This window comes from Artibeus jamaicensis, unplaced genomic scaffold, assembly GCF_021234435.1.
Source record: "Artibeus jamaicensis isolate MK-2021 breed Jamaican fruit bat unplaced genomic scaffold, CSHL_Jam_final contig_332, whole genome shotgun sequence".
NCBI classification, from domain to species: Eukaryota; Metazoa; Chordata; class Mammalia; order Chiroptera; family Phyllostomidae; genus Artibeus; species Artibeus jamaicensis.
Window position 1 is genome coordinate 39,940,027 of NW_026521788.1, and position 13,926 is coordinate 39,953,952.

The window sequence follows — 13,926 nt, forward strand, 5'->3', positions numbered from 1 at the left end:
AGCCAAATCGAGAAAGGCCTGGCTGTGAATGTCTCTCCAGTCAGACCTGTCAGGGGGCACTGCAGCTTGGACCCAGGGTGCCAGGCTCTGCCTGCAGCCCAGAACCAGGTTGCCCCTCAAGAGAGAACTCTACAAGAGGTTGCTATCAGCCACCCTGAAGGAAAGGATGACCATTATACCCTCCAAATCCAGGCACAGACAGAGGCATACTGCCCAAAGACCGTCTTCCTCAGACAAATGCAGGTCCTGAAGCAGAGGAGGCCCTGTGCCTCCCAGCCCACTGCAGCAGCAGCTAGGTGCAGGGGAGAAAGCAGGCACAATGCCCATTAAGGCTGTGAAGTGAGCAAGTGGCAGGCTGGGACCGGAAACCAGCTCCTGGGTGTCAGAGCCCTCTCAGCTGAGTCCCCGTATCTCACAACCCTGTGCTACTAATAATGTCTGTGCCTGACTACCCATGCTCTCAGGGGCAAAGGGCTCTTGGACAGGGACTAGAGATGTCTTACAGGTACATGTGGGCACACATGCCCTCCCACATAGCCATACAAACATCCAGTCACCTTCCATGATGGTCACTGGGTCTTCCATCTGTGGCCGAAGTATATTAGGTCCAAAAACGGTTGCCAGGTTTTGGACGCTCATCTTGTTGACATTTGAGTGGGACTGAACTTCATCTAGAAACCTGCCAAGTAAGGAAGAGGCCATTGGCAGAGGAGCAAATCCTGATGCCCACAGCCACATGTTCCCATAGCCGGCTACCCCTGCCAGCGTGGTAAAGGGCAGAGCCTCCCCTGGGGTCCAGGAGGGACAGAAGAAGCAAAAGCCTGTAAGACAAGGTACTGTCATCAGCATGGAAGGAAGACACATGGCTGTCTCGCCTGCAGTGGGGCAGATGTCAGGGACTGGGGGAGGGCTGACCTGCATGCCCTTTCCCAACACCTGAGCTGGGGTCATGTCAGGAGGCGACTCTTGGGTAAGGGGACCGAGAAAGGCACAAAAATGAGGCAAAAAGAACAGAAGTATGTCTCTTCCCTTCTGAATGATCCACGAGGGACTTGAGCACAGCCTGTTCCCACTATAAGCTAGTTTTGCACAGGGACTGTGTTCTTTAATCGTCCCTGCTGGCTCTCTGCCTGGCACTCAGGGAGCAGTGTGGGATGGGAGAATGACCGGCCCCTGCCCCGAAGTCACTTACTTGCAGATATATCTGAGCAGGTTGTAATTGGCCAGGGGAAGGCTGCTCACTTGTTTAGCCAACTCCAGAGTCCCCTTGGTATTGAAAAAGAAAAAGAGCATTTCAGAAACCAGCAACTGGCCCTTCTCTCTCTGAGGGAAGGACAAGTAAGTGGGCAGGGGTGAGGGTGGCAGGCACTAGAGGCTGCCCATTCGGCTTGGCCCCCAGTGACCGGAGGGCACCACCAACTCCATCTCCCTCTGAGGAGTGGCTGGGCCAGGCCTGTGACCTCCTAGAAAGGCAGATTTACTTTGGGGACGGATGTGAGGGGTGGGCCTGTGCGGGGCGTTGGAGGAATGTCAGATACAAATATTTGCCAGATACAGACCCCTCATCTCCCATAGGGCCACAGGGAAGGAAAACAGTCTTTCCTAGCCAAGCACCTGCGGGTGGGGGTGGGAGCCTCTGTCCTGTCTCAGATTCTTTTGGAAGGAGGCAGGATATAAAAAGATGAAGGGTCTGGTTGTTTCTGAACTCCGTGGCACTGGGTAGCCTGACATGAGTGTAGAACTGACTGGTAGAGTGGGAGCGCCAACTGGGGAGTGTCCTGGGTGTGACAGCACTCAGCCTGCTTTAGGAGGCACCTGCCCTGAGCCCTCCCAGGCTGAATGAAACCTCATGCAGGGAGAGTCCTGCACTGAGGGAGTGCTCTAGTGCCCCCCAGTCCCAGCATCGGGAGGCTCCAGGCTGCCCCATGAACAAAGCAAGATAAACCTTTCCCCATAGGAGGATTCTCCTGCCCCCACCCCAACACACACACACAGCAGGACTCAGGTCAGGATCTACATGTCTCAAAACATGATGAGAGTCAGAGTTTTGTTCCACAGCCCCCTCCCCACACCTAGCGGGTCCACCTCCCAGGATGGGTCCCCAGGAGCCACTAACCTCCCCCTCGTCCTTGGTGAGCAGCTGGGCGCAGCTGAGGAAGTCCTCATACCTGGAGAAAGGGACTACAGGCTCAGGCAGCTCCCGCAGGTACAACTTCAACAGGGAGGCCACCGTGTGCACATCTGTGGTGCTGCCAGCAAGGGGACACACAGAAGCATGGGTGCCAGGGAACTGCGAAAGGGACCAGCATGTTCCCACCCACCAGCAGGCTCTGCTCTCATGCCCTTGTACGCGTGTGTGTGCATGCGCACAAAAAGCCACAGAGGGCTGGAGACTGCATCTACTCCAACTGCCCCAGTTAAGAAAATGCCCAGGCTGCTTCCAGGAGCCTGGCACCAGGGTCCCGAGTTGGCTAGGGACTGGAGCTCCAGCTCAGACAACCCACAGCCCAAGCCCCTGCTTAGAAGCCTTGCACCTCAGGTCTGGGATGGCCCTCAGGGATGGCCATGTGAAACTCTCCATCGCTGTAAAAGCTATGGGGCTGGAAGGGTGCCGCTGCTCCCCACACTGTGGCTGCTCCGGGTGGGAGGAATCACATAAGACCCCGCTGGCTCAGAGGGGCCCTGGGACAGCTGGTCAGGGAATCAGTGGGAGTGAAGAGTTCCCTTCTGTGGGCCTAGTGGCCACCCCAGAGTCCTCTGCAGGGTGACATGGCAGCTGCACTGTTCCTGGGCGGATGGGAGCAGGGGTGGGCAGGGAGGCAGGCACACAGCTGTCCTTGCCCAAACCTGAGCTTCCTCCTGCCCCTACCTGCCCTTCGATGGAAGGGGAAGGGCCATGTCAAAGAGAGTGGAGGCTCAGGGTACTGGCCACCAGGGGTGGGCAGGTCAGAGGTCAGACCCTTTCCCCAACTGATGCTTGGGCTCCTATGCTCCTCACCCTGTTCCTAGCACCTAGCATCCTGTGTGTCTGCTCCCAGTCCTTGGTCTCCTGCTCCCAGCTCAGAGCTGCCTAGGCTAAGGTGAGCACCATGGAGGGCAGCAGGCCTGGGCTTAAGGACTGTGTTCTGGTCTTGGACTTCCTCTAAGCTAATCTGCCAGACAGGGCTTGGGCTTGGTGACTGAAGACTCTGCTGGTCCCCTTTGTGTGCATTTACCTGTTTGCCATCTTTCCTGACCCCTTGAGGGCAGGACCTTTTCTGTCTAGTTCATGGCCCCATCCCCTTGCCTGAGGGGGTGCTCTCACTCAGTAGATGGGTGAGGTAAGTTGAGTGAAGGAAGTAAGAAGGGACTATGGTGAGGGTCAATGGAGCAGTCAGAGTCTGGCTCAAAAGAAACCCTCCTCGGAGCTTGGCACCAAGGTGGACAGGTCTAGAACTGCTACACGCCCCAGGGCCAGGGCTGGGGAAGGGTTTGGTACGAGACAGCTCTGCTGACTGAGGCTTCCGGCCTGGTGGGGCTATTTATGGAGCAGGGAGCCCAAGACCTGGGTCTGAAGTTCATTGTTATACAGAGTGTGGTTTGTACCTAGGAGTGAGACTGCTCTGCAATGCCTCAGAGCAGTTAGGTGGGCGCAAGTGCAGGGCTAGAAGACCACCACAGACATGGTAAAAAATGAGAAAGAATGGTGTCAGATAAACCAGGAAGCAGTTTCTAGAAGGAAAAGTGCCCAGAATCCAATGTCGAGGGTGAGTTTCCAGGAATCACAGAGGGGGCATCATTGGAAGCAATCTCCAACTACAACCCTGGACCACACAGGCATAGGATAGAAGAGGCCCAGCTGGCAGAGGTTCAGAATGGACCACAGGATCACTGAGATTGCAAATTCTGGACCACAAGTTCAGGGTATCAGAAAGCAGTTTCATGAGGCTCAAGATGGAGGGAGGGACCCCTGTGCCTCCTGGGCAGACCTCCTCTGGGGAACGGTGGTCAATCTCAGACTCCACATCTAAAGAAAGACGTGGGCAGACTCTCCTGTCTACAGTGATGGGTCTGGGCAGAAGCTGGAGGGACGGGGGTTTTCTGCTCCAAGAAGAGGCCTGAGAAGGCCAGGGCTGCCAGTAAGAACCCATAATCCTACCCTGGAGCAGAAAGGGCCACAGCTGTGAGGGCAGATCCAAGAAAAGGAAAGCTCCATGGGGGCCAGGGTAAGCTTGATGTAGGAAGAGCACTTCCTATGAAAAACTGTCCTGCTTCCCCTGTTCTTAGCCCCTTGGCTATTAGTGAGGTTGACTCTGCCCAAAGGGTAAATCCCTGGGCAGATCTGATAAGCCCCAGTGATGGGTTAGGATGGGCACTGGCCCAGGACAAGTGGAGTAGACTTGCTCCCCATCAGGAAACCTGAGAGGATGTGGGGTCACAGCTACTGCCCCATCTTGGCACTGATGGAGCCTGGGGGCAGGTCACCCCAAGCAGAACCCAGGGCAGACACTCTAAAGAGGGCCTGAAGTCCTGAATGGAGCAGCAGAGGCCCTTCCTTTCTTCTGCCTGAGTTGGCTTTAGGGGCACCTGCAGCAGAAAAGGCCTGCCTGGAAGTGAGCGACCTCCTCTGGGCAGGACTGTCCCTGAAAGGAGGCCTAGGGAAGCTGCAGGAATTTGGGGCTCTAGGCTCTGCCCACTGGGGAGGCCTGTTTCAGCACACATGCAGCAATGTGAGGAACTATTCTTCCCACAGTCCTGTTGCCAGGTTTCCTGGGCACCCATGCAAGCCTGACTCCGAAGCTGATGTCCTGGGAGGAGGCCCAGCAAGGGGATAATGGCCCCATCTTCATCCCTCCCCCAGGGGCTCACCTGTCAAACAGTGGCTTCTCCCCACAGTCAAAGGAGTCCTGCAGGTCCCTCACCAGGTTGGCCTGGCCCGGCATGCGGAAGAGCCCCTCCTCAGTAAGCCCGCGCTCCCGGATGAAGTCCACACACTGTTCCACCAGCATAGGGGCCAGGCGGGGGCCATACTTCTGCTCATGATGGACTGTGTCCTCCAGGCGCTGCCCAAAGACCCCTGGGCATAGAGAGGACCTGGTCACACCCTCAGCTATCCAGCTTAGTGGTGAAGAGTGGGCTCTTGGGACAACAGAGGGCAAGGGCGGCATCAGGGCCAAAGACTGCTGCTCCTGAGGGAGCAGATTAGAAACTATAAAGGCATCTGCCAGGCAGCTGGATGTCAGGCCACCTGGGACAGGGAGCAGAAGGGCACTGTGGACAGGTGTTCTGTTTTGTCTTGTGAAGCTTGTGCAAGCCTGAGGAACCTTAAAAGGGCCCGCAGGAAACATGCATTACACATTTTATTGATTAGTTTATTCATGTAACACTAGCCTCCAAAGAGGAGAGGCCAATGATTCAAAAACTCAAGACTATGTCCACCACAAGACCCGCTGTAACATGTTCCTAGCAGCACTCCTTGCAAACTCTCCAAGTGGGTAAGCACCCAATGCCCATCAGCAACAGAATGAGCAAATACATCAGGGTCTGCTCACACGGCCCTAACACAGCTATCAACAGAGCAGGTGGGGCAGAGCTCGGGCGACAAGGCGCACAATGCATTCACATGGAAACGCAATCATGACTCTACATCGCCAATCATTAAGGAAACGCAAACCAAAACCACCATGAGACAGTGCCTCACACTCACTAGGATGGCTGCCATTTAAAAAACAAAATAACAAGGTGGAAGAGGGGATGGGGAATAAATAGTAATGAAAAAGTACAATAAAAATGAACCGTTGAAGCAGAAGCAGAAATCAAGAAAAAAATCCCATTTGATATAGCAAAAAGAAAAATAAAATATCTGGGAATAAACCTAACCAAGGATCTAAAAGACCTGCATGCAGAAAACTACACAACACTGAAGAAAGAAATCAAGGAAGACACAAACAAATAAAAACATATACCGTGTTCATGGATTGAAAGAATTAACATCATCAAAATGTCCATACTACCCAAAGCAATTTATAGATTCAATGCAATATCTATTAAAGTACCAATGACATATTTCACAGACATAGACAAAACATTTCAAAATTTATATGGAACTATAAACAACCCTGAATAGCAGATGCAATTTTGAAAAAGAACAAAGTAGGAGGGATCACAATACGTGATACCAAACTGTATTACAAGGCCACTGTAATCAAAACAGCCTGGTTACTGGCATAAAAACAGGCACATAGACCAATGGAACAGAACAGAGAGCCCAGAAATAAACTCAAGTCTCTATGGCCAATTAATATTTGACGAAGAGGGCAGCAACATGAAATAGAGTAAAAATAGCCTCTTCAACAAATGGTGTTGGGAGAACTGGACAGCTACGTGCAAAAAAATGAAACGTGAACACCAACTTATACCATACACCAAAATAAATTCCAGGTGGATAAAAGACTTAAATATAAGCTGTGAAACCATTAAAGTCCTGGAGGAGAACATTGGCAGGAAAATCTCAGATATTTCACGCAGCAACTTTTTTACTGATATGTCCCCTAGAGCAACGGACATAAAGAAAAGAATAAACAAATGGGATCTCAGCAAAAATTAAAAGCTTTTGCACGGCTAAAGAAAACAGTAAATATAAAATAAAAAGAAAACCAACTATATGGGAAAACATATTTGCCAATGATACCTCAGACAAGGGTTTAATCTCCAAAATATACAAAGAATCTACACTTTAAGAAGACTCCACTTTAAGAAGACAAGCAACCCAATTAAAAAGTGGGCAAAAGAATTGAACAGACACTTCTCCAAGGAGGACATACAGAAGATTCAGAGACTCATGAAAAGATGCTCAATATCACTAGCTATCAGAGAGATACAAATTAAAACCACAATGAGATACCACTTTACACTGGTCAGAATGGCCATCATAAACAAAGCAACAAACAGCAAGTGTTGGAGAAGTTGTGCAGTAGAGGGGACCCTAATCCATTGTTGGTGGGATTGCAGACTGGTACAACCACTGTGGAAAACAGTATGGAATTTTCTCAGAAAACTAAAAATGGACCTGCCTTTTGACCCAGCAATTCCACTGCTGGGATTAATCCTAAGAACCCCAAAACACCAGTCCAAAAGAACCTATATACCCCAATGTTCACAGAAGCACAATTTACAATAATAGCCAAGAGCTGGAAGCAACCTAGGTGCCCAGCAGTAAATGAATTGATCAAAAAATTATGGTACATATACACAATGGAATTCTATGCAGCAAAAAGAAAGAAGGAGCTCCTACCCTTGGGAACAGCTTGAATGGAACTGGAAAGCATTATGCTGAGTGAAATAAGCCAGGTGTTGAAAGACGAATATCATATGATCTCACCTGTAACAGGAAGCTAAACAACAAAACAAACAAGCAAGCAAAATAAAAACAAAGACACTGAAGTAGAGAACAGGGGACATTGACCAGAGGGGAGAGGGGAGGGAATTTCAGGGGAAAAAGGGGAAGGATTTACCCATGGACAACAACTAAGGGGGGTGGAAATGGGAGGGAGGTGGAGAGCACTGGGGGGGGGGCTGGGATGGGAGTAAAAGACAGAAAACTGTACTTGAACAACAATTAAATAAAAAATTTTGGGGGGACTTCTGCCAAGATGGAGGCATAGGTGGATGTGCCGTGCCTTCTCACACAACCAGGCTTAGAGACAACTAAATATTAGCAACAGAAAACACAGCCAGAACACAGAAAATTGAACTTTTCGGAAGTCTGTTAACAACAAATTCTTCAGCCTGACCGGTAAGGGGCGAAACCAGCAGCTGGCGGAGCGGGGTTGCACAGGAAAACTCGGTCGGACGGACTCAGGCGCGCGGAATCCAGGCACAGGGTTGGTCCTGGTGAGCAACCAAGCGAGCGACCGCGGGGAAACAGCAAGGGAGCAGGGCTGCGGGTTGACTGTGGTCGGGCATTTGTGTGCGGATAGACAAGCGAGGGAGTGGGCGATTGGACCAGGACCCAGCGGGTCCACACAGCAAGCGGCAGGGAGGGCGCCGCCATTTGCCTGCTCTGACCCCACCTCCACATACAGCGTCATAACCCAGCGACTCTGAGTGGCCCGGCCCTGGTGAACCACCTAAGGCTCTGCTCCTCACAGAGCGGCGCGAAACAGCAGAGGGGGTCGCCATTTCCCCGCTCTGACCACGACCCCACATACAGCATCACAACCCAGCGACCTGGGAGTCCAAGGCGCCACTCCTCACACTTAAAGGGCATGAACAGACCAAAAATGGCTCAAGAAGATCTCAAAGCCCCAGAGCCTATAAATCTAAGCGATGAAGAAATAGCAAAACTCTCAGATGCACAGTTTAAAACACTGGTGATCAGGATCCTCACAGAACTGGTTGATTATAGCCACAGATTAGACAAACATATGAAGGCGAAACTAATTGAAATGAATGGAATTGCACAGGAAACCAATAGCAATGAAAAGAAAACTGGGACTCAAATCAATGGAGTGGACCAGAAGAAAGCAAATAATGGCCAAACAGAAAAGAGTCAAGAAGCAAGAATTCAAAGAAATGAGGAGAGTCTTAGGAACCTCCAGGACATCTTTAAACGCTCCAACATCCGAATTATAGGGGTACCAGAAGGGGGAAAGGAACAGCCACCAGTGGAAAACTTATTTGAACAAATAATAAAGGAGAATTTCCCCAATCTGGCAAAGGAAATAGACTTCCAGGAAATCCAGGAAGCTCAGAGAGTACCAAAGAAGTTGGACCCAAGAAGGAACACACCAAGGCACATCATAATTACATTAGCCAAGATTAAAATGAGGGAGAGAATCCTAGAAGCAGCAAGAGCTAAGGGGACAGTCACCTACAAAGGAGTTCCCATCAGACTGTCAGCGGATTTCTCAAGAGACCTTACAGGCAAGAAGGGGCTGGAAAGCAGAATTCCAAGTCATGAAATCCAAAGACCTACAACCAAGATTGCTCTATCCAGCAAAACTTTCATTTAGAATGGAAGGACAGATAAAGTGCTTCTCAGATAAGACCAAATTCAAGGAGTTCATCATCACCAAGCCCTTATTACATGAAATGTTAAAGGGACTTATCTAAGAAAAAGAAGTTAAAGAAACATGAACAGTGAAAGGACAACAAACTCACAGTTATTAACAACCACACCTAAAACAAAAGCAAACTAAAAGGACAGCTAGATCAGGAGTGGAAACATAGAAATGAAGATCTCAAGGAGGGTTAGCAACAGGGGAGTGGGAGGAGGAGAAGGGGGGAGAAGGTACAGAGAATAAGTAGCATAGACAGTAGATATAAAATAGAAGGGGGGGCAAGAATAGCATGGGAAATATAGAATCTAAAGGACTTGAGACACATGGTCATAAACTAAAGGGGTGGGGACGGGGGGGTAGGGTGGAGGGGAATGAAGGGGGGAATAGAACAACTGTAACAGCATAATCAATAAAAAAAAGAAAAAAAAGATTTTACTCTCCACACTAAAAAAAAACTTTTAAAGAAATTAAAATTAAAAAATGAACTGTTCAAAACATAAAAATGAAAACAAAATAATAAATGTTAGCAAGGATGTGGAGAAACTGGAACCCTTGTGCACTGTTAGTGAGAACATAAAATGGTACAGCTATTGTGCAAAACAATATGGAGTTTCCTCAAAAAATTTAAAACAGAATTACTGTATGACCCAGCAATTCCACTTCTAGGTATACACATATACCCAAAATAACTGACATAAGACTTGAACATAAATTTATACAACTGTGTTCACAGTAGTATCATTCAAAATAGCCCAAAGGTGGAAGCAATCCAAGTGTCCATCAACAGATGAATGGATAAACAAAATGTGGTATGTACTTACAATGGGATATTATTCGACCTTATAAAGAAACAAAATTCTGGCACATGCTACAACATGAATGATCCTTGAGAACATTATACTACATGAAATAAGTCAGTCACAAAATGACAAATACTGCATGATTCCACTTATAAGAGGTACTAGAATAATCGAAAAGTAGAAGGGTGGCTGCCAGGGGCTGGAGGATGGGAGATTGGGAGTTATTATTTATTGGGGATATGGTTTCAGTTTTACAAGATGAAAAGAATTCTGGAGATGATGGTTGCACATTATGAATATATTTAATTCTGCTGAGTTGTACACTTAAAATTGGTTACGATGGTAAATTTGACATTAGCTCTACATAGCAAAAACTTTTAAAATTTATGAACAACCAAACACATCTCCTTGGCCGAGTGGCTCAGTTCGTTGGAGTGCTGCCCTGTACACCAAAAGGATGTGGGTTTGATTCCCAGTCAGGCCACATCGGGAGTCAACTGATCAATGTTTCTCTCTCTTTTAGTCTTTCCCTTCCTCTCTCTCTAAAATCGATATACATATCCTCCAGTGAGGACGCGGGGAAAAGAATTTTTAAAAAAAAAGCTTGACACCTCTCTCCCACATCTCTAGAATCAATAAATAAAAATTTAAAACAATACGTTAAAAAATGCAAAAGCCAGACCCAGAACAAAACTTCACTACCCTATTTATGTAAAATTCAGAACTAGGTCAGAACATGGCTAGCTCGCAGTGGGTCAGGGACTGGACGGGGCCGGACAGACTCTGGGTGCTGGTGGTTCACACTGCTTCCCTTGTTGTGTGCACTTTGAGAAAAATCATTAAACTATATGCTTGTAATTGTTGTACTTTCATGTATGCTATATTTTAATAACATTTGCAAAAAAAATCAGGTAGTAAAAGATCCAAAACATTTAATACAGGACAAAAAAGCAAATGAGGGATAGCAAGATAGAGCAAAAGAGGAATTTCTGACAGAGAAAACCTGTGAGAACTATATATACAACTGGGTTAAGAGGTCCCTGACAGCCAAGGCAAAGAGTAGAAGGAGCTGAGACCCATAAAGCTTTCTACCCCACAGTTAGAGTAACAGGAAAAACAGCCTTCTCCCAGCCCCAAGCTCTAAGAGGACCCTGGAGTGCCCAACAGCTTCCAGATCTAAGATGCGGAGAACTCCCCTGCAGGGCAGATTTAGGAGTATTCCAGAAGCATGTGGTCCCTAAGGGACAAACCCCAGGCAGGTAGCTTCCCAAGACCCATACAGTGCCTGGAATAGAACAGGGCTCAGTAAATGTCCCTCCTCACCCGGCAGGACCCAAAGACAAAGCACACAGAACCCCGGGAGATAGAAACATACCCTTCTAGAAACCATGCTCATGTGGAATGCACCTAATAATGCCACCGAAGCTTTAGGAAGAAATCAGTGTGTACTTGGGCTATGTGTGTTCATACATGCATGTGGGGGCATCATGTGTGTGCATGTGTGTGTGTATGAGGAAAGTGCTGAAATAGCTAACACATGGCACTTGTGGGACCAGGTGCTATTCTAAACATTTTACATATATCGATATATTTAATTCTCATATTGCTGAGTAACTTGGGGTCTATTATTATTAATAAAAACAGGTGTGATCATCCTATTTTGTAGATGGACAAACTGAGGCCCAGAAAAGGGGACACTCTGCTCCTCGAGGACTTAGCCAGGATTGCACCTAGACCAACGCAGATGAAATCTTTGTCTTTACGGCCTTTGTCCTATCTTCTGCCTGTGTCCCATCCCCTATCCCCAGACCAGTCATCCAGCCAGGCTCAGCACTTGGAGGGCCTCTGGGGGAGGCTCCTATTTCCCAGATTCCCCGAGGGACAAGTAGGGTCAATGCTTATCAGACCCCTGGTCTTTGCCAGGGCAGGGTGCTGTTGTTCTTCCAGTCTCTCTGAGCATCCTCCCTCATGCCCACTCTGCAACCCCTGGGGCCTCGTCAGGCCGCACCCATGTTTGCCTTTAGGCCTCAGATTGCAGGCCAATTCCCCGCTTCCAACTGAGGGCCCCCGTGGCCTCCCTTTCCTGGCTCTCACAGCCCTATGTTTTTAAGGGGCTTCTTGGAGAAGGCATTGCTGGTCGCTGAGGTTAGGAGGGGCCTTCAAAGACTCAGGTACACATTAACCGTGGGGCTGGCTCTGAAGCAGCTGCTCTCTGTCTGGTCCAGGCTTTGTACCCAGAGGCTGGTGGGGGAGGGGCAGGGACAGGGCCTGGTCTGTCAGCCAAATTTTGGCTTTTTCCTTGGGGGTAAGTAGGAGGAGCAGGGAGGCAGCAAAGGGTTTCCAACAGAGGAGGCCCCGGTGGGATTTACATGTTTCTAGCCCTCTGGGCAGCACTGAGGCTCTCTCGTACCTAGACAGGGCTGGGGCCCAAGTGTGAGAGAATGAAAGTGTGGAGGAAGGGATGGGCAGAAAGACAACAGATGTCTTGGGGACTGGAGACAGGAGCTCAGGAATGGTTTGGCATCAAGCAGAGGCTGGATGGAATTACCCAAGGTCTGTGGCTCTCTACAGAGTTCTAGAATTGTTTTTCTCAGTGTCTCTTTCCTGTGACTGTGGCCTCCGTCACCTGTGAGCTGAGGGAGTGAGGCTGAGCACAATGGTGGGATAGGGGCTGTGTGTTCATATGACCTCTGCTCCACCCTGAGCATTGGGTCCAACTGGGGAGAGGGAGGTGGCCCCTGGTGAGGAACAAAGCAGGGGTGAGTGTCTTCACATCAGCTGTGATGGCAGCCAGGAGGGTAAGATCACTATGGTTGTGCTGAAGGCAGCGTCTAGGACAGCTCACATTGGAGGGACTGCTGAGCTCCTCCCAAGGGCTAATAAGAAATGCGCACAGACTGAGGCAGAAAAAGGCTTCCAGGTAGAGGAGCCTGCGTACTGTGTGCAGGCCAGGTAGCAGGAGAGCAGATGTATAGGACATTTAGTTGGTGGGAAAGCCGAGGTGAAAGGACTTGTGGCTGAGCAGGAGGCAGGCACTAGGGCGCAGTGCCAGGGGAGCTCCCTCTGCTCCGGGAGGCCCTCTGCTCAAGGGCTTCCCCCTGGATGTCCCCTGACTGTTCACTGAAGGTCCTGATCCCAGTGCCCTGGGGGGACATCTGTTCCCTGCAGGTCAAAGCAGGTGAATGCCTGGCAAAGTCATGTGAGTGAGGGAGGTATGGGCTGGGTGTGGTGGGGACTGTGGAGAAGGAGCAAGTTCATGGACCAAAGGGGACAGAGGCCACTGAACTCCTCTGGTGCTGCCATTTGGGAATTAGGCCTGGTGCCACCAGATCTGTGCATTTTCCAAAGAGACTGGGAATATTGATTTTTATATAAACTCTCTTGATTTTAAATAACCTATTTAAAAATATTTCAACTATCATACTAGCTAAAGAAGAACATCTTACACCCACATGTCCCACTGCTAAGCACAGGGTATTGAGCCCTGAGTAAGAGGGAACAGTGCCTCTGGGTGCTCAGGTGCAGCCTAGGTCACTCTGGGGCTGGGCAGAGGCCAGGACCCTTAGTAGTAGGCCGTAGAAACTTCTCAGAGCTTCCCGAGGCAGTCACCTGCCACCACCAGACCTTGGGATTGAGTCTACATTCCCAGCACAGCCATGTGGAACCTTTCACGAGAGCTTGTGCAGGCTTCCCATACACACTGCCCCACTTGCCACCCTTGGAGGGGAGATGCCTTGGAGAGCCCCCCGGGAAAGCCTCATTTCAACTCAGCCTTCCAGGATTCCTTCCTAACTACAGACTCCCACTGGAGGGCCCTGCACTGAGAGAACAGGGTGTAGCCTCCCTTGTCCAGAGGCCTTGCCTGTCATTCTCTTGCCAGAGTCTCTTTGGCAGGACCTGGTAAAGCCTGGAACAGCTGCACTGAATTCTTTCAGCCCTCTTGGCACATTTTGGAAAGATAGTATTGCCAAGAATCAGTTCCAGTAGATCTGTCAGATCCCTGGAAACCCAGCCAGCATGCAGGTTCCTCGAGGTCCCAGCCCACGCTCTTCACAAAGCACTGGCTCTGCCAGGGAGAGAAAACT

General features: G+C 49.5%; 1 protein-coding gene across 4 annotated transcripts in view; it reads right to left on the minus strand.

Moving 5' to 3' along the window:
• LOC119046862 (rho GTPase-activating protein 22-like) overlaps positions 1–13,926 on the minus strand; it is an 86,341-nt gene that overhangs the window by 4,981 nt on the left and 67,434 nt on the right. For all 4 annotated transcript variants that reach the window (XM_053664051.1, XM_053664052.1, XM_037142132.2 and 1 more), the window contains 4 exons: positions 4,849–5,056; positions 2,117–2,249; positions 1,193–1,266; positions 558–679 (listed from right to left, as the gene is read on the minus strand). In XM_053664051.1, coding sequence (XP_053520026.1) covers positions 558–679; positions 1,193–1,266; positions 2,117–2,249; positions 4,849–5,056 — 537 coding nt within the window. The remainder of the gene's footprint in view (positions 1–557; positions 680–1,192; positions 1,267–2,116; positions 2,250–4,848; positions 5,057–13,926) is intronic.